Source organism: Pteropus vampyrus, unplaced genomic scaffold (assembly GCF_000151845.1).
Source record: "Pteropus vampyrus isolate Shadow unplaced genomic scaffold, Pvam_2.0 Scaffold358, whole genome shotgun sequence".
In the NCBI taxonomy this organism is placed as follows: domain Eukaryota; kingdom Metazoa; phylum Chordata; class Mammalia; order Chiroptera; family Pteropodidae; genus Pteropus; species Pteropus vampyrus.
In genome coordinates, this window is record NW_011889139.1 from 1,255,374 (window position 1) to 1,278,281 (window position 22,908).

The following is a 22,908-nucleotide window of genomic DNA, read 5'->3' on the forward strand; positions in this document are numbered from 1 at the left end:
ATATAGAGTCTTTGAACATATGAACATGATATATCTCTCCATTTAGGTTTTCTTTGAGTTTTTCATCAGTGTTGTGTAGTTTTCAGCATGGAAGTCCCATAAATGTTTTGTTCAATTTACATCTAAGTATTTCATTCTTTTAAGTAATTGTAAATGACATTGTATTTTTAATTTCAATGTCTTGTGTCCATTGCTGATATATAGAAATACAATTAACTTTTGTATGTTTGCCTTGTAACCTCCAACCTTGCTGAACTCACTAGTTCTGGGAATTTTTTTTATAGATTCCTTAGAATTTTCTACATAGACAGTCATGTCATCCTTTTATCAAATTTCAGCATGCCATATTTGCTTCACATTTTTAAAAAGAATTGAGCAGTACATTTACAATTCTCTTCCTCTACTTCCCCAGATATAGTTATCATTATCATGAATTCATTGTTTATTGTTCCCATATGTATTTTTGTACTTTTATTATATATGTTTGTATATTCATGACCACTATATAATTTTCTAGGTTTCAATTTTTTAGTTTTACATAAGTGTGTACCTTTCTGCATTTGCTTTTTTATATTTAACATCATTTTTCCGCAAGATTTATCCCTTTTATAGAGTGATGCCAAGTTCATCTAGCTGCTGTGTTGTATTCTATTGCATGAATTTATATTCTTCTATTGATGGACATTTAAGTTGCTTCCATTTTTTTGCTATCTGTTTTGGTTTTATCGATTTCTATGAGTTTATTATATATTCTGGATTCTAATGTTTGTGGTTATTTGTGTTGCCAACATCTAGACTTTGGCTTGTCTTTTAATTTTCTTTATGGTGGCATATTCTGTAGAAATTAGGTCAAATGAATAAATTATTTTATAGTTTGAGCTTTTTATGTCATCTAAGACACAATCCTACCCTGAGTTCATGATATTTCCTTATTTAAAAATTTTCTTATATTGGTCTTTACCTGGAGTTTTTCTTTGTTATCATTGTGAGGATGAAGGATCTAATTTTATCATTTTCCATTTGAGTAGCCAGTTGTTTCCAAATACTTTGTCAATAGCCCATTCTTTACCCATTGATTTCTAAGATTACTCCTATAATATCAGATTTCTTTATAATTTTTGGCTTCATTTCTGAGCTCTTCTATTTGTCCCATTGCTTTATCTGTGTGTCCCTACATCAATAAATATCTTACTGTTTTAATTATTCTAGCCTAAAATAAGCCTTTGATATCTGATAGTGTGGCTCCTCCTTGTTCTTCTCTTAAAGAATTATAGCTATTCATGGTCTTTTCACCTTCAGTATAAATTCTAATATCAGCTTGTCAAATTTCACATAAAACCTGTTGGGATCTTAATTAAAATTTACATTTTTACTCTTTTAGTCTTACTGTCGTACTTTTCCATTTAAGTCTTCAGTAGCCTTCAGTGTCCTTCAACTTGGAAGTAAACTTCTTTGTCTGTTGTCTTTTTGGTAGTTTATTGGATGTATCTCAGATTTCTGAGTTATTTCTTTTCGTGTGTCATTTACTCAGTGTATAAGGAAGGATTAGTATCTCTTAACATTTTGGTTTATCTAGATTTCAAAAGAACATATAAACTATACGAATGTATAACCTTACTTTTCAGTAGTAGGAGAAACACAAAGTGCCATTTAGTAAATTTAAATCTGAAAGAACAGCATTTTGCAAATAGGAAGGTAATGTGCATAACAATACCTTTACTTCTTTCATTTTTTATTATTTTTGTAGAATATCTCACTTTACCTTTTAGCTTATATGATTTGAGTGGTTTCTTTTGTGTTTTATGTGCCTTGGGTAAACTAAGTCAGATTTAAAAAGAAATTTAATCTCTCACCACATACACAAAAAAATGGTAATTATGTGACCTGATGAAGGTGTTTGTTAGCTAATGCTGTGGTGGTGATCATTTTGCAGTATATATGTGTATCAGATCAACATATTGCACACATTAAACTTTCACAATGTTATATGTCAGTTATACCCCAGTACAGCTGGAAAAAATAAGGAAACTTCAAAGGATTGAAATCTTCGTAGTAGGAGACCTGTGTTGGGGATCCATTTGAGATTTGTAGCCAGAAATTTAAAATGAATCCCCAAAGATTTTCTTGTTAGCAAGGTTCAGTGCTTTGGGTGTAAGGATAAGAGGTAACTAGTTGACTCTAACCAGGGGTGAGACCATTCCAAGAAAGTGAGAGGTAAGGTAGTTAAGAATGGTTACAAGGGTATTTAATATTGAACACTGGAATCTAAATTGAGCAAGAAGAGAAGTGAGGACGTGATGAGGGTGGTGGATAGTGGGAAAAGTGGTAAGATTAATACATGTGAGGTATTACTAAGATGAGAGTATTGCTGGAGTACATGAGCTGGAAGGGTAGGAGGTAGTGGTCAAATGTCGAGATGCTTAAAATCAAGATTTTGGAGATGATGCAGTTATTGGAGCGGATGATCAAAGATATGACTGTGGAATAGGAAGCCGGAATGGTATGTTGGACATGAGATTGTGTGATGTAGAGATCAAAGACCTGAAAGGCCTCTGTGTTAGATGTGTTATCCACATGATTGACATCACCAGAGGCAGTTTAGGAGTAGAATAGAAGATAGCAAGGTTCTGAAGGCTTCAGTTGAAGAATGAGGGAGTTGAGAGTAGATGGCATAAACAAGGCAGGAAAGTAAATGATGAAGTCCAATGGCCAGAAATTGAAACATATCCAGGTTTTTGAAGGAAGAGAGAGGGGAAAAGGTTTAGAAGAATCAAGGAGGGATATTCCCCATCTACAGGAAATGTGGAAGAGGAGTTGCAGTCTCCAAATGGAAGGGCTTCCAGCCTGGTTTTAGTTAGGGAACAAAAAGGGAACCTTTCAGGGAGAAGGTTGAAAAGTAAAATTTTCACCCAGTAAGAGCCATTATCATCATTATTATTGTCATCAACATTATTATTAATATTAGATTTTATGACTAGCTATTATGTAATACTGTAACTTCCTTCTGGTCACATCAATAAACTTTATACTGCTATATTGATATATCATTTATTATTGATTAAGTATATTTTGTTTTCTGTAAAAGTTTGGATATCAGCCTATGATAATCATCAAAATATTCTTTATTCATGCATTTTGTAAAAACACGTTTAATCTCATTTGTGGAATAACTACCATATGCCAATCTTATCTATTGCTGGAAATACAAAGATTTGTAAGTTATGAAACCTCTTCTCAAAGAGTATGGATTAGTGAGCTCATCAGAACATAACGTGTGTGTGTGCACGTTTCCATATACACACAGCCAGAAAGATTTTACACACACACACGCACACGCACACAGTCAGACTGTTAGCAGTGGTCACCTCTAAGACAGTGAAGAAAATAAAAGAGAAACGTTAAGGGGAGCTTACCATTTTTAGCCTTTTAATCATAATTAAAAGATTTTTTAAATCTTTTAATAAAATGCATTTATATAGTTCAATAATAAAATATTAAGAATTTATGAAAGTTACAGTTTTTCTTTGTAATAAGTAAAAGGAGAAATTGTGTTTTTTACACCTCTGTCCTTTTCTTCTAGGCAGGGATACCAATGGGACCAATGCCAACAGCGGGAATGCCTTACCTGGGACAAGCACCATTCCTGGGGATGCGTCCTGCAGGCCCACAGTACACTCCAGACATGCAGAAGCAGTTTGCGGAAGAGCAGCAGTAAGGGACCTCAGGATTCAAGGATAAAGATACATGATAGCAGTTATTTTTAAAATTGTCACATATTCTCTGGTGTAGATTTGAAGCCGAGACAGTCACATTGCCTTTAAAACTCTTTAAAATGCTTTTAAGTCTAAAGCAAGAAGGGAACTTAGAGATTCTCTAATTTACCCTCTAATTTTACATCTAAGGAAAGTGAGCTCCAGAGTAATGAAGCAACTTGTCAGTCCAGGTTACATAGTTAGGTGCAAAGCCTGAACCCAAATGCAGGTCTCCTGATTCCCAGAGTGTTGCTCTTCACTTTGACACTGCTTCCCAGGTGGAAGTTTCTCTTTTAATATGCAGAAAACAGTGTGTTTTTACCTTGTCTACCTCCCTGTCTGTTTTTTGAAATTACTTTTGAATGCAAAAGGTTGTCTCTTCCCCTTGCAAATTAGACAAATTCTATCATTTAGAAAAATCATTTACAGACTCATTTCATATATTTTTAAATTAATATAGTGTGAAAATAGGATTGTCATAAAAAAATTAGATATAATTAGCAGAGTAGTTTTGTAGTTCTAAAAATGTAAGATCTATTGCTGAAATTGTTAGTGGAAATATGAATATAACACAGTTGATGGTCCCTGAAGCTGGTTCTTTACCACGTTGTTCTTCCCTCAGAAAACGATTTGAACAGCAGCAAAAGCTCTTAGAAGAAGAACGAAAAAGACGCCAGTTTGAAGAACAGAAGCAAAAGCTCAGACTTCTGAGTAGTGTGAAACCCAAGGTAATATTTTCTGCCACCCCTCTACTACAACACACGCACACACACACACGCACACACCCTGCATGTGCACCTTCACACTCATTCAGTGGATTTTGTCATTTAGGCACCAGCCCACGGTGAGGCTATGGTTGATTTCATTTTAGTTTAAGTCCAAAAGTGAAAGATTTTAATTTTTTTGTAAAGACACACTATTATTGAGGGGAATACGATATCGGTCAATCTTCTCAACTCTATCTTGCTACCATTGAAATGTTTGTAATCTTTTCTTGGGAGCATTAGTACAGAATACTTAATATCTAACAACTATATCCTAAAATGTTTATAAATGTGTCTTTAAATATTTATATTCTATCGAGTGTCATTTTGTGCCTTAGTTTTAGACACTTATCAGTGTTTTCCTGACTTGGAGAATTCACTATAAAAAGTATATAATAAAAGTATTGGGAGCAGACTAACATCTTCACTTTTAATTGAGAGGATTTAGGACGAAGTGAGAGATAAGTGAAGAAATATACATACATTTATTGTCTCTTAGACAGGAGAGAAGAGTAGAGATGATGCTTTGGAAGCCATAAAAGGAAACTTAGATGGGTTTTCCAGAGATGCTAAGATGCACCCTACTCCAGCATCGCACCCTAAGAAACCAGGTAGTTTTAATTTTAAATTTTTCTTTTGTTGGAAGGTGATTTATAGTCCCTGTGTGTTTAATTGGCCATGATATGTATGTGAAGAGTCAATGCTGAACTGTTCCTTCAAGTACAGATTTAGATGTTTTAAATTTTACAGTGGGTTAACAGCTCTGATCGGTAACTATCTTAGGAAGAGAAAACCTCTTTGTCTTCTAGTAAATATCAGTATGACAATTTCACTTGTAAATCTTTTGTATAAATGAGTATGTTAACATTAGTAAAATCCATTCACTCAAAGCAAATGTAATAAAGGAGTTTATCATTTTATTCTCATTGTTAAGAGCTTTACTTTTTATGACGTAGTTCACATTTTACTCAATGTGATTAAACTTGCAAATTTTTTAATGCCCCTTTAAGAAAGTGATGGGGGAAGAAAGTCACAGGTTTAATAATGCTCCTTGTGAAATTTTAGTTTCTTTAATACATTTCTTTGTAGTTTTATTATCATTTATCATCAGATAAGCAAAAAAAAAGTGCCTATCTAGAGCAGGGTAAAGGGATCCTTTTTGTTTTTTTTGTTTTTTGAACATTAAGCTGTTGAAATGAGTGTTTTACATAACTGTTACCACATCCTTTTTTTAAAATTTGATATTCGACATTTTATTCTCAACTGATTTCAAGAATAACATACCATTAATAGGTGAACAGTTTTCATAAATCATTCAGCCGATCAAGTACTATTTTCTGCTGGCACAAATTATATTGATAAATTTTATCATAAATTCTAAAGTATATAAAAAGAGTTTCCAGCCTTTTTACCACAAAAGGCCTCTTTTAATCCTCCCCCCATAGACTATTTACCTTAAAATATTGAGTATGCAAACTGTATTGACTATATAATTTTTGTACTTCTTATTAATCATATAATGAGCTGTGAGAGAGTTGATAAGCCAAAATATATGCCCCACAGAATTAATATAATTCCAGTGAGGTACAAAGAAACATTGGTTTAGCCTTTGCAGCCTTATTGCTAATAAATAGTCAAGGTTCATTTAAAAAACATTCATTGTAGCTTTCAGTTTTCCATTACTACTATTTTCTACCAGTACTGGTCTGAGAACCCAAATGGAGAACTGAAATCTGCTCTCAGTAACCATTATTGGGTTGGAATTTATTGTGGCATGGCTTTTTTCTTTTTTAAACAAAATTAAGGCAATAATTTTGCATACTCATTTCATATCTTTCATAGAACTTCTAGTGCTTGTAGGTTCTATTTCATAGATCCAGAAGTGTCCAAAAAAAAGCACATCGTGTTCTCATTTTTCAAATGAGAGCCTTTTTAAAAAAAAAGACTGCCCCTTGTGACATTAGACTTTAGTAAATATTAAAGCAATTCAAAGTAGTTAAAAACATGACAATAATAGTATTGTTAATGAGCCTCATATTAAATGTAGTCCCTGTAGAGGGACTTATTACATAAGTGACTCTCACATTTAAAAAAAAGCCACAGTGATGTTTATATCATTTAAAGTCAAAGATCTTTTAAACATAGTCCTCAGTCAAGGTTTCATTTCTTAAATTGACTGTTGAGTTGTTTGACTTAGCACTTTATGGTGTCCCAGTTTTAATGCTTTTCACAAGAAAATATCACATTGGTAATGTGTTTAATATTGTTGTCTTTTGTAATTTTCATTCCTCATATGGTAGATTTACTGAAATGTGAACTGTGCAAAGTATATGGGTTAGCGATGATATATTAAAAATCACAAGTATGTATTAGCCTCATGAAATCATCAGAATATATGTCTGTCCAAAACATCTTCAGCAGCATTTGGTAGGTTTTCTTATTTCTGGTGTATATTGCTTTGAGAGAATATTATCCAGAAAAACAGATCACTTGAGTTTCAAAAGTAATCACCACCTTGATACAAATTATTAATGGTCTTGGTGGGGGGAGGCGGCGAGAATAGTAATAAAAGAAGGAAAGAAATTTTGAATTTTACAATTTTTTGTTTTTGAACCAAATGCAAAATAGCTATAAAACACTTTTTAAAAAGAAAAAAATTGTGTAAATAGACATCGGTGTTTTCGCATTCATTGTATAATTCCATTTGACTTGTTACATGTTATTTCTTGTTCACCTCCACTGTTCTTGTTTAGTATATTCTTTTAAAATTTTACCACATCTTAATTTCTTTCTCCCCATTGATATTCATTTCCATGTGTTTCATTACCATTTTCCATTTTGCAGATTATCCCACATCATCTCATTCTACTAAAACTGTCTCCCCATCACCTGCCTTTCTTGACGAAGAAGAATTCAGTGACTTTATGCAGGGGCCTGTTGAAGTTCCCACATGTGGGCCTTCTTCCACTTCCCAGCCTTTTCAGTCTTTCCATTCCACCACCCCACTTGGCCAGTTGCATACACAGAAGGCTGGAGCACAGCCTCTCCCTCCAGGTCAGATTCCAGTGTCTTTTGCCTTACATGGTGTCCCTAGGCAAACTTCTTATTTCTCTCCTGCTTCAGCCTTATACAAGGTACAGGGAGCAGGTAACTCCTGGAAGATTAATAAAGTATTCTTAAGATAATCTAGGATCATTTATTTCTCTTATATAAGTAGAAGAATACAATGTTGTTGGCAAAGAAACATGTTCCTAAATATATGATTACTATCGAAATCCAAAGAATCTAGATTTTTGAATTCAGGGCTAGGCAGGCTCACTTTCCAGAAAAGTGATTTAAAACTTAAGCTCCTAAATTGGGAGCTGTTTAAACCACCTTAGAACTTTAAAAAACAAACTGATGTCCTTAGGAGATTACTCTTGTTTGTGAAAATCACCGTTATCGTTTTAAGAATGATGAGCCAGGGAAAGCTGCTTTAGAAGGTCTCTAGTTTAGGTTCTTCATTTACTATCAGTTTGCCCTCAGACAAATCTTTAAACATTTCTGTACCTCAGTTTTATCACTTGTGAAATAATAGGGGAGGGGCAAGTTACATACTATGTCTTGAGATATAGAATAGTGCTGAGAGGAATCTTTGCCGTTGTGTCGTTAGTCCAAGCTTTCTCAGTTGGCAGATGTAGAAACAGACCCAGAGATGATGTTACTGGCCAAGGGTCTCCCCAGTAGTTAGTGGAAGTGTCTGTATCTTGTAAGGATGGCCAAATTTCTAAGGTATTACTCTTTCCACTGTACCATTCTTCCTACTGTCTCATAAAATTCTTGAGAATCAAAGTATATAATGATATTTCAGTACTCTAAAATCTCTAAGTCTCTTAAGCCCTATGCAAATGTGCAGTGATTGGATTATTTCAAAATTTGCATTATATGCGGCAGATTCCCTTTAGAATCTGGGGGTGGAAATAGATGATTGGAAAAATTAGAAATCTGCAGTTATATACAAATAATCCTTCATGCTGTTTGTTTAGGCCCTTCCTTGGAGGAGAAGCTCCTAGTATCTTGTGATATAAGTACATCTGGGCAGGAACAAATTAAATTAAATACTTCTGAAGTTGGGCACAAAGCCCAGGGCCCAGGTTCCAGTAAGAACCATCCCAGTTTAACGGCCAATAACTGGGGTGCTGTAGATGGACGTGTAAGTGGTACCACAACTGCAGAGGCAGAACAGACTTCAGACCAAAACCTGCCCATTGAAGAGAGTGGTGAGCTCATGAAATATTCAGCAAAAAGTTCGTTTAACTAAATGTCGCTCAAGTGCTAACACCTTAAGCATTAATCTTAAAATGAATGCTGCTTGATTTTGCTAATCAAAATTTTGCTTAAAATATATTTAATGCATTCCTTTCTCCAATTAACCCCTACGATTTTGCTCTCAATTCTTTCAACACCTGTTAATCTTTTAAAAAAAATTTTTGACAGTTTTTTAATCAGAATGATTTCTGAAATTTCTTTTACAAAAACTTTTTCCCCCTCTTGCACTTCATGTTCTTCCATAAAGTTTGTAAAGTTATAATTTAACTTGAAAAGTCACCAATGAGAATATAGTTTTGCTTCTCTGAAATAAATCATACACACTGCTGCCTAAAAGAGATCAAATTTTTCTAAATTCAGCTTGCAGAGATGAATTAGAATGTGGGCAGCTTAGGAGGTAAACTTTTGTAATATATGTGAAATGGTGCAAACCCTGTAGTGATTCAGAATATTTATTTGGTACATCTTAGGGTTTTTTTAGTTTACTCTTTAGGACATAGTTAATGTATCAGAGTTGTTTAGAAACCAGATCTTTTAGTTGTATTGGTGACTTTTTTTTAGTGTCTCCAGCCAGTGCTCTTTTGAGTCAGTGTGATTTCCTTATCTTGTACATGGACCATTATATACATTAAATAATGTTCCTTGTCTTCTAGGTGTAGGAGTATTTCCCTCACAGGATCCTGTTCAGCCCAGAATGCCTCCTTGGATTTACAATGAGAGTTTGGTTCCAGGTAAATAAGCTCCTTTGTCCAGAATTCCCATCTGGATATTTTGCTTTAAATGTTGAAAATAGTTAATATGTTTGTTACAAAATACGTGGAAGGAATTGTAACTTTTTTCTTTTTTTTTCTTAAAGAGTACAGAAAGTTAAATAGATCTAGTGTTTCGTAATACTGCCTCATATATGAAATAACTAAATGTCAGAGAAATGTTTTTGCTTTCATGTTTTATTGACCATCAAATACATTATTTTTAAAAGATTTTCTCAGATTTATCATGCTTTAAAAGACATTATCAAATACTTATTTCATAGATTATTAGAAACTTAACCAGACTCCTGATTACTTTATATTTTTAAAAACAATCTTATTACTTTTTTGTAATGTGATATTATATGAGGTAAGAGACCGTGGCATCTTTTCTACACTAGAAGACAATATTTACTTATTTCTTGAAATATATTATTACCGCTGAGCCAAAAAATCAGTAAGGAGCACATTTCATATTCAACTGATACAAGGGAAAAGTCTATTTAAGCTATAGTTTATGTACCCAGAATAATGACTATTACAGCAGTATATGTTAATTGAAATAAATTGTAACTTACTCAATTTACTCTACTTTGCCAACCTCTTGTAAACTAAAGGTATCAGATCTTTAGTTTCCTAGATTGGTTGTAGACTAAAGTTGTTCTACACTTGATTAAATAAAAGCCATGCAAAAGATCCCTATAGCTGAACTTCTTTTTGGAAGAAACCAGTAGTGTCTACTTTACATTGTAATCACATAATCATGAGTTGAAAGTTAAGTATGGGACTTCAGTTGTATATAAATATAATAGGTTTTCTTCCAATTGCCCATTATACAGTTTTAATCTTATCTTCTTCCTCTCTGTCTTCAAGCCAAACAAATTTTGGATCTTAGCATGTTTTGGAGTTCTATCCATTTTCTTCCAGCTTGTATTTCTTTCTTTCTTCTCCTTCCAAACATGCATGCACACATAATTTCCTAGCCAAAATATATGTTATCAATTAACCTGTAATCCATATTTAAATTATAGATATAAAATTTTTTTCTTAAACATCTTTCTCTGCCTACCTTAGCCCTACCCACTTTCAGCCCCCAAAACTTCTCTAACCAGGGTTGCCAGATTTAGCAAATAAGCATACAGAACCTCCAGTTAAATATGAATTTCAGATAAACAGCAAAGAGTTGTTTAATATAAGTATATCCTGTGCAATATTGGCATCCTGTATTTTACATGGCAACTCTATCTCTAACAGCCTTTCTCACTTTGTCTTTTGGAAACCCCATTTTATTGTGAAAAACTCTCCCACAGTCCCTTTTTTCTGCTTCTCCACCATAACTGAAACTGTCTTTCTTTGCAGGCTCTGTTTCCATAGCACCTTACCCAATGATATTTTCTCTCACAGCCTCTAATTCTCTGGGGCAGGGAAAAGGTGGTGTTGGTGTAACTGTTGCTTCCAACTGCTGTTTTTCAACTATTCCCACCGTTATTATTCCACAACTGTTCTTTTAAAGTCCAAAGCATTTGCCTATACCACCTTCATCTTATTTTTATTACTGTCTTCTACTGAATTTGAAGACTTTCTCTTACCTTGGTCCCAAATTTTCATCTTTAGGACCGAGCTCCAGACCCCAATTGTCTGCTGGATATTTCCACTTGAATTTCTTTCTAGCAGTGCAAAGCCCTGACGTGGCTTTAGTTCTATTAAAGCAGTTCAATTTAAGCTTATTCTTGTACAAGCAAAAAAATCAATCAGTTGTAATATGTTTACATTTGTAATCTGGTCTTTCCTTTAATAGATGCCTATAAGAAAATCTTAGAAACCACAATGACTCCAACTGGAATAGATACTGCCAAACTCTATCCCATTCTGATGTCATCTGGACTTCCCAGGGAAACTCTTGGACAGATATGGGCCTTAGCTAATCGAACTACACCTGGCAAACTTACTAAAGAAGAACTTTATACAGTTCTCGCCATGATAGCAGTTACACAGGTAGACATTGTTTCTTAAGTTAGATTAAGTAACTTTCCAATGTAAATTGAAAGAATATGAATCCTTTTTGACTACAACCCCATAGAATTTCTTGTACATTAAAATTTAAATAATTTTCAAGATACAGTACTTCAAAAATGTATAATTTATATGAAGCGCATACTAGCAAAATACTCCTTTGTTTAAAGACTGTACCCCTTCTGAACTTGAAAGTTAGTAATAAATGAAATTACTCACTGTCCTTTGAAGCCCTTATTTAAAATTCCTTAGATATTGATAAAGTATTCTCTGGTAGTAATTTTTCTTATATTATGAAATCATTTGTAATATATGTAATCTTGATTTGATTATAGTAAATTAACCAAACTTATCAGAGAGTAAAATGTCACAATTGATATGTGTTGGCCATTTCTTTGCTAAATATTAGATTTTTGTTAACCTTGTAACTTTTTTTGTATCAAATTCATGAGTTTTGGGAGAGTTAGCGTAGAAACATATCAAAGCTACAGATTTTACATTTATGTCCCTGTTTGTCAGATTTAGATTGTATGTAGTTTGCAATCTCCTAAAATGTTTCCATTTTCCTCCTTTTTTGTGTAGAGAGGTGTTCCTGCCATGAGTCCTGATGCTTTAAACCAGTTCCCAGCAGCTCCTCTTCCATCTTTAAGTGGCTTTCCTATAACTTTGCCTACCGCAGTGAGTCAGCCTACTGGGATGCCTTCAGGCCCTGCAGGCTCCCTGCCCCTCAACCTCGGACAGCCAGTCATGGGCATTAACCTTGTTGGACCAGTGGGGGGAGCTGCAGCCCAGGTTTCTAGTGGCTTCATGCCAGTGTACCCTGCAAATCAGGTAAATGGAGAAACTGTGTATTCCAGATAATCCCTGGAAGTGAATCTATACTTTTTTTCTGGGGATGCAAAGAAGATTCTGGATTATGATGGACACTGGAGGTGAAAATTAAACAATATTAAAACAATACAAAATTTAATTTTTATTATTTAAAAAATATGAAGCAATTTGCTAAACCTTAAGATACTTGAATTTTGGCTAAAAGTTTATTGTTTTTTATAGTATATACATTTTAAACATCAAGCCCAGTAAACTTAATGAAATTCTTAGGCTATATCTTTGAAGAAGCAGTTAAACTTGAAATTAAAATGCTTCCATTTATTTTTCACTTCTCAGATTAGCAAAAATTTTTTAAAACAGTATTTAGTGTCAGTGAAATTGTAGGAAAAGGATTTATTAGTACAGCTTTTTTGGAAGGCACTTTTGACAATAGCTATCAAAATTCTAAATATCTATGTATCTTCTGACCTAGCAGTCATGCTATTAGGAATCTATCTCACAGAAATAGTAACTTAAATTATAGCAAAGCTATACAAGGATATTGTTGTAGCATTGTTTGCTAGAGTAAACAATTAGAAATAGCTAAATGTCCATTAGGAAAAAAAAATTTATATAAATTTTGGTTCGTCCATACAGTGGTAAACTATTTGATCATTAAAATGAATGAGATAGATATATACTGCATTGAAAAGATGTCCAAGTCATACCATTACATTTTTTAAAGAGCAGAACAATATAGTATAAGCTCATGAGCTCATTTTTCTATAAAGCAAATGAACTGTTAACAGTACTTCTAGATTATGGGATTAGGAGTCAGTGTTCACTGTTGACTTTATATGTGTGTGATGGATTATAATAAATTTATATCACGTTTGTAATTTACAAACTTGTATAAAATGTGTTTTAAAGATGGCAGGTTCTCCATAATCTATTAAATGTGATTTAGCTATTTGAAAGTTGTTCAGATTAGCCCTTTAAACCAGTTTGGGTTTTTTTGGTTTTTTGTTCGTTTGTTTTTTACCATTTGTACAGAGAGTAACAATAATACAAGACAAGATTTCTGCCTTAAGCACTTGCATTGCTGTTTTATCTAGAGGATGTTCTTCAATAATTAGGTAGTGTGATACCTAAATGCAGAAATTTAAAAGATAGTCCTTGAATTTGACAGATGGAGATTTGTTATTTACTATTTTATCAATCTGATGGTTTCAATTTTAATATCCTCTAAACCTAGGTGGTGAAACCAGAAGAAGATGACTTCCAAGATTTTCAAGATGCTTCTAAGTCAGGATCCCTTGATGATTCATTCACTGATTTCCAAGAGTTGCCGGTTTCTTCAAAAACAAATAATTCTCAGCCTGGAAACAGGTAGAAAAAAGTTGAATATAGTTAAGATCGTATTTAATAATTTGAAAAAGAGGCATCCACAACAAGAAGTCTAAATAAGAGAATTAAGACTCCTTACTCTCATTCTTTTCTTGAATAATCCCTTCTTTATTCATAGTTTTACTCTTCAAACTTCCCTCCTCATTGTCCACATTAAACTTTAGCTCCGACCATTTCCTCCTGGCACATACCTGCTTGCCAATATTTTATTTGCCTGTGCTAGACCTGATTTATTATAGCTGAGTGCATCTGTGCAATAATGACTTCATGTTCTTGTAGTGCATCCAGGTCTTCAACTGTTAAAAAGCCTTTTAGGCAGGGGCACATAATTTGATATTTTTGCAATGTAATATAGTATTGATTTTCCACAGAAATCACAATTCAGAAATATAAATATGATTATTCACATCTCTCTTAAATTTAAGTTGAAATCAGTGGCTTTTAGGCCTTCATATTTCCGTTTGCATAGACAGTTGCATAAACATCTCTCTTATGTTTTATGTACTAGCTTAACTTTTAGGTACAGTAACTGATTATGTTCTCAATACCTTTCTCTCATTTTTAAAAAGTATTTAGACACTTCTTCCATAGAGTGGAACATACCAGACTTTGAGTAAGCAATGCGATTTCTTTGGTTATTTTTGGAACTTGTTTTTGTCAGGGTACATATTCTATTTCTCTTATATTCCTATTTTTGCAGTTCCATTCATCTTTTTCCTTTTAACCAGTTGATAATCTGTCAACACTTCCTGCATAGATACTGTAATAAGAACTGAGGGTAGGCTTTATGGAGTATTACCAATTAGGGAAAGAATTATTCTGATTTTAAGAATATATCAAATACATGTAAATGACACATAGAAGAAAAAGATGAAGCATGTGACTTTAAAGTACTGGGATTTCCAAGCCCAGTCACCAAGTGAAAAACATGTTATTTATTTTGGCTCCGTTTTCTCTCCTGTACCATCATCAACTGTCAGCTCTGCTTGACTTGGAAAAGGCCATCGGTGATCTTGCTTCTGCCTTCTCTCTCAACTATTGTCTTTTCACCACAGCTTGTATTCCAGCCATCCCAAAACAACTTCAGACTCTCCATGCTCTTTAAAGCTTATGGCCTTTTACATTCTATTCTATTCATCCTGAAATTGTTTCTGTAGTTAATTCTAGCTCCATTTCAAAACTCAGGTTAATATGGGAAATTTTTACTAACCCCTCTTGATCAATTTCTACCTCCAAGATAAGTTAAGGGCCCCTCTCTTTCTACTGTCAAGGTACCTTATGAATATCTGTGCCCTAATTATAATTACTAATTCACCTATTTCCCTCACTAATCTATAAATACCTGAAGACAATCTTTCATGTGTTTATATGTCATACTTAGCCCATGATATGTAATTAATAAAGGTTTGTTGGATGATTAGATTGTAGTATGAAGGTTATAAACCGAATTTATCAAATTGGTGGTTCATTCCTCTGAGAATAAACCTCTTTCAGTAAATGAAATGAAAATTTGGGCATAGAAATTTTTAATAAGATGGTGCCCAAACTTGAGATATATGGAGTATTAGCAATTTTGTGTCACATTATCTCCACATAATAGTTTACTTTCATATACAGCCATTCTTTGCACATTTTTCTTTTTCAGTTCTGATTTGACTACTTCCATGCTTTCCTTGCAAGAAAACATTTTGCTCATGTCTAAGAATCCACTCATTGTTTGCTTATTCATTCAGAAACATTTACTTAGCATCTGTTATAGGCCAGACACTGGTGTAGGCACTAGAAATACAGAAGCAAAAAACACCGTTCCTGCTCTCAAGAAGCTTAGTTTTATCTAGGTATTTATATTATCTGATAAAACTCTCTTAGGATTGGTCCTTAAATGTGTGTATATGCATATATAATGAATTCCCTAATTGATGATAATCTATATTACATATTGTGAGTTTATTTTAAAAGGATATTTGTTAAATTGAAATATGAATAGCTAAGCCTAGGTGGGACCACTTTGGGCAGTATTTTTAAGCAGAAAATGGGCATTTGTCCGAGAAGATGAAGACAAGTAAGGTATTAGATGTAGGCTGGAGTGGAGAGTATTGTTAGTCTGAAAAATTACATTAGTTAGGGGTGGCACCAGTTGTGAGGTGTTTTATGATTTGTGGCATAATCTGTAAAGCATTTTAGAAACAAATGGCATGATGAAAGTGATTCCTACTACTGTATGGGATAAATTCAACTGCCATGGTAATCCTGTTGTGAGATGATGAGAGGTACTCTGGGTTTAAGAGTTACAGATACTGAAAAGGATTTATCTGAGAAATTGGATGGACTCAATATTGAACTGGATGTCAAAGTCAAAGGAGAACTAACACATGAGTGGGCATGAAAGGGGACATGGAAGATGGCAGTATCATTTATTTATCCATTCAGAAAATACTTAGTATGTCTCAAGCACTAGGGAGCCTAGAATAATAAATAAGGCAGACATGGTGCACTGATGACTGAATAGTTCAAAAGGATTAAAGTGTAGGAGTTTCGAGTTGGTTAGTTTTATTTTGCTTTTTAAATGGGTATATTGAGCAACTAAGTAAAACCATCTACCACAGACATATGGAGTGATTGTAAAACATAAATGGATTCACTAGAGAAAAAGCAAAATACATATTCTTTACAGTATCATCTTTCAGTAAAATTCATGTTTTTAAATTTTAAACACTCTGCTTCTCTCACTGAGTATCTTTCATTAGTATTAAAAAGTAGAAATAACTGTTTTCATGTTTAGAACAGATAACTACTTTATATAACTGGCATAAACACTTTCATAGTGATTACTGTTTGGTTTTTTAAAAATAATTTCAGAGGAAGAACTGGAATGAATTATTCATTTGTAATATGTGTAAAATTATAATCTGAGTCATAGCTTTTTTGAATGGAATTTTGTTGACTTCAGTCAGCTGCACTTCATTACCCTAAAGAGCCACCATTTTTCTTCAATTTTGAAAACAATTTTAAAGTTAATAATATTCAATTAAATGTCACATTTAGAAGATTTTACCAATGGGCTTTAAAAGAGCATAGCTAAAGTCGGCAGGTCATGAAAAACAAATAGATCGTTCAGCTTTGTGTTTTTCCTAAGACATTAATTACCTTTATTCCTATGTAACATTCTGTTCAATGAGTTATAGTTTAATTACTTGTAAAAATTTAAAAAATTCACCCATAATGTATAGGTGATGACCTGTTTGTCAAGATCAAATATGTAGTGTTGTGAAATTATAATATTTGATAACACTAAGTCCTAATGCACTGTGGACCCCCATTAGCATGCATGTGCAAGAGTTGGGTTTCTTACCTTGCTTGGAGGCCACTGATAAGAAGATTTAAATGACTGTGGAAAGATTTTTGCTCTACGGCAAAGAACTCAATAGAAATCCATTTATATCACACGTGTGTGCGGTATTGAATGACACAAACCAGTGGTGGAATGTAGTTATTCATATGTAAAGGTTGTTCTTCTTGGGAGCTGCCTGGGTCTGATAAGAGAGAGGGGGAGAAAAAAGCAATGCTTTTATAGTATGTGTTTTAGCCGTCCAAGAATACCCACACAGATACTACTCATTACACTGTTTTTCCATCCAGGGAGAAATATGTCCACAGGCAAAAGTATCTTCATCTAATTTTGAAGTGATTGTTGTTTTGCTACAAAGATAGCTTCTGGAACCGCTGATGTGATTCTTGTAAAAATGCAAATTGTATTAACTCTACTGCTGCTTATCAGATGTGTGAACTTCTGCCAGTAAGCAATGCAATATGATCAAAAGAAAAACGATTTACATCTTGGCTCGAACAACAGTTTATAAATAGATTTTTTTCTTAACTATTTCACCTCCGCATTCTGACCCCATTTTAAAGAATAATTTCTATTAAGGTTAACATAATTTACTTTAAAATGCTGGATATACCTTTTTGGAGCAGTTCGCTTTTGCAGTTTTATAGACCTTAGGTTAAAATTGCAGGTCATCATTCTATAATCTATTTCCAATGCCATTCCAGTGGTTTTTATGGCTTAAAGAGATGATTAGATGGTCATTGTGGATCTGCCCCCTCTTTAAATAATCAAGAAAAGAGTTACTGGTTGGGTGTTATTTCAGTATATTTTTTCAAGGAAAAAGATGTTATCTTTAGTCATTTGTGGTGTATATATATAGTTTCTTAGTTTTAAAACGGGGAATCATGAGTTTTAACTAGCTACCTATTTGCCACTTTAATTCTAAGCTCTTACTTGATGATAAAGGAAGGATTAAATGTTCTAGTCATTAAGAAATATTTCTTTTTTCTTTTAGTGCCCCTTCTTTGTTGATGCCACTTCCTGGAACTAAAGCATCAACGTCAATGGATAAGTATGCTGTGTTTAAAGGAATTGCAACTGACAAGTCCTCTGAAAATACTGTTTCATTTGGAGGTAACAGCAGTTCGTAAATTCATAAATCTGTTAATGTAAATCTTTGTTTTTAGTGTTGGACTTTTATGGTAAATGTGTAAAATAGTTATGCCACATGCTGAGTGTGTCTGGGCAACCCAGTCTGCTTGCTTTCTTGAGTTGTGACCTCAAGGTTCCTAACCTCACTTGAGCTTCTGTCTTTTCATCATAGAGCCTGGTGATAAATATAGTGCTTTCAGAGAACTTGAACAGACAACAGAAAGTAAATCCTTAGGTAAGTTTTTGATTCCTTAAATGGATAAATTATTTCAATTTCTAATGAAAGATCTTCGATAATTCTTTCAGTGACACTCCTGAACATTATTTTATTGTGTGTAGGGTTTCTCTCCTCCCTCCTACTTCCCGTTCCCTTTCCCGGCCCCCCCTCCTCCCCTCCTCCCCTTGCCCCGTCTCTCCCCCGACCCCACTGTGTGTGTGTGTGTGTGTGTAAATTACAAGGAAGCAAAGTGTGGTGCAGTTATTGGGAATTATTTTCTAACATTTAGGGCTAACCCCAAATCAATGCAGTTTTCTCTGAAAACAGTGCATTCTTTTCACTGATAGTCTTCAAGCCAACTTAGACTTCTGTATCAAATGGAGGGCGGTGACTACTTTCAGTTATTTTAACGTTCAATGAGACTTGAACTGTTGGCTGTGCAGCAATCTGTGGACTACAAAAGGCAGCAACTAGTCTTTTACTTTTCAAGATTTTCAAAATTGGTTATAATCGAAAGATGAAGTAAGAGGGGGTTTTTGTGCATATGTGGTTCCCATCTCTGATAGAAGCACTTATTAAATAGAGTGGAAAAGAATATGGAACGATAATTTGAGATCCTTATATGTAAAGACTGAAAGTTCTGTTTATGGTTATCTACCTTTGTGTACTGAATGCTTAAATTTTGGAACATCCTTCAATCATTTGTTCTCACCCTTCTGCCCAGAGGATAGGGATGGGAGTGGAGAGATGGGAGGAGAATATAGACAAGGTAAGGTATATGTGAAAGTTAAAGTAGAGAGTGTACTGCTTAAATATCTCTAAGAAAGGAAACACCTCTTCTGAAAATGCTCAGTCCCTTACAGCTCTTAGATTCTAGAAATGATTCCTGGTGTTTCATTCAAGACTTTAGGATATAATAACTATTTCTTCCTTTGTGCCTATATTAGGTACTAGGAGTACAAAGTTAAGCCCTAGAGGAATTTTTTGACTTGTTAATTTGTCATTACTCCCAGCAATGCTTTCATCAATTCTTGGGCCAAGACAAGTCTGGAGCAAAGAGCATAGTTTGATATCAGGGTTCTTTGTGTAGTATGAAATGTATGTTATTCCTGGGAAAGGCAGTGATGCCACCAAAATGTAAGCAACACCTTAGTTCTGCTTTTACAGTACTGTATTAACAGAGTCCTAGATTGTTGTTGCCGTTTTTGTTTGCTTACTTTCATTACTATCTGTAAGGCTTTCCAAGTAGAGATGCCAACTTTGTTCATTTTAGAATATATTCTACTTGCATTTAAAGTACACTGGCCTAATTTCATCAAAGTTTGTTAGTATCTTAGAATTTATGTTGACTCTTATAGTATTATGTTCAGAGCTGCGAGTTTGTTGAGTTACTAAATGACAGAGTTTACTAATATTTCATTTTTTCTACCCCTACTGTTTCAACCATAAATTAAAGTCTATGAGGAAAATATTCTATATAGAGAAGCGACACTTCTTATTGAAGTTTTAGTGAAAAGTGATCTCTTTCGAAATGCTTTTAGGGCCTAAAAAGTGGCAATTAGGGAAACTTATGAAGATTCAGAAGCTGACAGAAGAGCTGTCAGTGAAGTAATATGCTTATTGTACCTTCTGATATGCAAGCTTCAAATAACTGCAACTAAATTATTTGCCCGAAAATTCCCTTTGTTTTTGAACTTGTAAACCTACCCATTTTTATTTCTTTTTAACCCTTTCACCCAGCTTACATTTCTAATGGAAAAGTTTACAATTCATCAGTAAGTTTAGTTTGCTGTGGTGATTTCAAAAAATAACAAAGCAAAACTTGTCAATTTCACAAATATTTCAAAGCAGCACATCAAAAATTTACGCTCTGACAAAATTGGCTGCTTATTTTCATTTACAGAAATAACGCAAATATTATCAGTGACATACTTGCCTAAAGTACTAAGGTGATTTTTTTTTTAAGTTTTAAATCTGCTTTTCCTGTCAATTTGTGAAATTGACTTTAGTTTTATTGATGGTACGTCTTACAAACATAAAATACAAGAATTCTGAATGCTTTCCTCTCTTTCTAAAATTTCCCTAAGAATGTTAAATAGGTTTCTCTGTGTTGATGACATATGCTAGTAAATAATAGTTAAGTATCTCAGATTAGGAGGAACAGTCAGCTTCCATTGTTTTCCAAGCTTATTTCATATGATACATCAATGTATATATCATGTTACAAGCACAATATATTTAAAAGTCTGTATTGTTTTAATGACAATTTTAATTTACAACTTTAAATACGTTTTTGTAGTTCATAAAGGAAGACCTTCAGACACCATTAGAAAACTGAGCTCATCTGCATCCTAACCTCATACCTATGAATGATAACATTGCTATAATAATAAAGGATAAAAAACCTAATAAGAATCATGGCTCCAGATCTTTCTCAGCATCTTAACTGAGTCTATTTAACTATTTATGAGAACTACATTAGTACTTATTTTCTTTGCCTAAAACATTAATTAAAAAATTGTGTCGGTAACCTCATCCTAAGAGTAGAACAATAAATGCTAAAATTTAAATCATATCCTTTGGAAGTTTTAATAATAAGAGTTGGTATTTATTCAAATCCTTTTTAATTTTAATAAGAATAAGCTCTCATTGGTGCAATAAGATGGCCAATTTTAAGAAAAACCCAAGCACTCACAGATTTTTTTCTGTGAAATTCAGTTTATTTGTTGGAGAGTACAGGGAGAAGCGGCTTTACAATGTACCGTTGGCCAGAATGCTTTGCAAATAAGTAGATACCTTTTCAAAACTTTTTATTGAAGTCGCCTTCAAATTAATGCCTCCATATACTTGAGCAAGACCACAGTATCTGATGATATGCTTAACATGCCTAGTTGAGCAAAGTATTGTACATCCTAAATATTAGACTTTTCGTAATACTTTATTGGTACCTGTGATATATTTTTCCTGCTTGAACACCATGTAATACATTTTATCCTTAAAGGGCCACTGTTTTAATATGTCTCTCTTCAGTAACCTCCAGCACTGATTTTTTATTCTGTTATACGCTTGGATGGGTAGCCATATTGAGAAAAAGTCCTGAGAGCAGTGCTTTTGGATCTGGCACCAAGAGACATATCACACCAAAGGAGCAAATGAAAAATGATAGGTGCTCTCAGTTTGATTTTTATTTATTTCCTATGATTAGCCTTCAATGTGGAAACAAATACGTAGTTTCTAAAGGAGTATTTGGTAGGGTTTAAACTGTGGTTAAATTATATCAAGCCAGTGAGGGAAATCTGTAAAAGTATGCTTGTCATTTAAGATGCTGTGCATCATGTGGTTTTCAGCTCAGCATTTTTATTTATTTGGTTGTGTTTTCTCTTTCAGGAGAAAACTTTGCAGAATTCAGATCTGCAGGAACTGATGATGGTTTCACCGATTTTAAAACTGCCGATAGTATATCACCACTAGAGCCACCATCAAAAGACAAAACTTTTCCAGCAGCCTTCCCCTCAGGAGCTATACAACAGAAACAGCAAACACAAGTGAAAAATCCTCTGAACTTAGCAGACTTAGATATGTTTTCCTCAGTTAATTGCAGCAGCGAGAAACCATTATCTTTCTCAGCTGCATTTAGTGCATCAAAATCTGTTTCTACACGACCACAGTCAACAGGACCTGCTGCAGCTGCGACAGCATTGGCATCAACTAAACCTTCTAGTTTGGCTGATGAGTTTGGAGAGTTCAACCTTTTTGGGGAATATTCTAGTCCAGCATCTGTTGGGGAGCAGGATGACTTTGCAGAGTTTATGGCTTTCAGTAACAGCTCTATTTCATCTGAGCAAAAGTCAAATGACAAATATGATGCCCTTAAAGAGGAAGCTAGTCCTGTTCCTTTAACCAGCAGCTCGAGCAGCACAGTGAAAACTGGACAAAACTCAGCTCCTGCATCTACCAAATACGATGTCTTCAAACATCTTTCCCTGGAAGGATCTGGACTAGGTGTCGAGGAACTGAAAGATAATACTCCTTCGGGAAAAAGCGATGACGATTTTGCTGACTTCCACTCCAATAAGTTTTCTTCCATGAACTTGGACAAATCCCTGGGAGAGAAAGCAGTGACTTTCAGACCCACCAAAGAAGACTCTGCTTCGGTGAAGTCCTTGGATCTCCCTTCCATTGGTGGCAGCAGTGTTGGCAAGGAGGACTCTGAAGACGCACTCTCTGTTCAGTTTGACATGAAACTGGCTGATGTGGGAGGAGATCTTAAACATGTCATGTCTGATAGCTCTTTGGATTTACCAACAGTTAGTGGCCAGCATCCTCCTGCCGCAGGTGAGGAATTGGTGAGATTGCTCTGGTGATGGTGACGTAAATTTCAAAGATGGTTCTGTGGGTGTCGATTTAC

The 22,908-nt window shown here is 34.2% G+C and overlaps 1 protein-coding gene across 9 annotated transcripts in view; it reads left to right on the forward strand.

Annotated features, from left to right (window-relative positions):
- Positions 1–22,908, forward strand: part of SYNRG (synergin gamma) — a 68,145-nt gene that overhangs the window by 16,688 nt on the left and 28,549 nt on the right. For 6 of the 9 annotated variants that reach the window (XM_023522854.1, XM_011379381.2, XM_011379385.2 and 3 more), the window contains exons 4-15: positions 3,581–3,711; positions 4,375–4,480; positions 5,016–5,127; positions 7,361–7,570; positions 8,542–8,802; positions 9,478–9,555; positions 11,372–11,568; positions 12,169–12,417; positions 13,652–13,785; positions 18,147–18,265; positions 18,456–18,518; positions 21,888–22,835. In XM_023522854.1, the coding sequence (XP_023378622.1) occupies positions 3,581–3,711; positions 4,375–4,480; positions 5,016–5,127; positions 7,361–7,570; positions 8,542–8,802; positions 9,478–9,555; positions 11,372–11,568; positions 12,169–12,417; positions 13,652–13,785; positions 18,147–18,265; positions 18,456–18,518; positions 21,888–22,835 (2,608 nt within the window). The remainder of the gene's footprint in view (positions 1–3,580; positions 3,712–4,374; positions 4,481–5,015; positions 5,128–7,360; positions 7,571–8,541; positions 8,803–9,477; positions 9,556–11,371; positions 11,569–12,168; positions 12,418–13,651; positions 13,786–18,146; positions 18,266–18,455; positions 18,519–21,887; positions 22,836–22,908) is intronic. The other 3 variants (XM_011379382.2, XM_011379383.2, XM_011379391.2) reach the window with 2 other exon arrangements.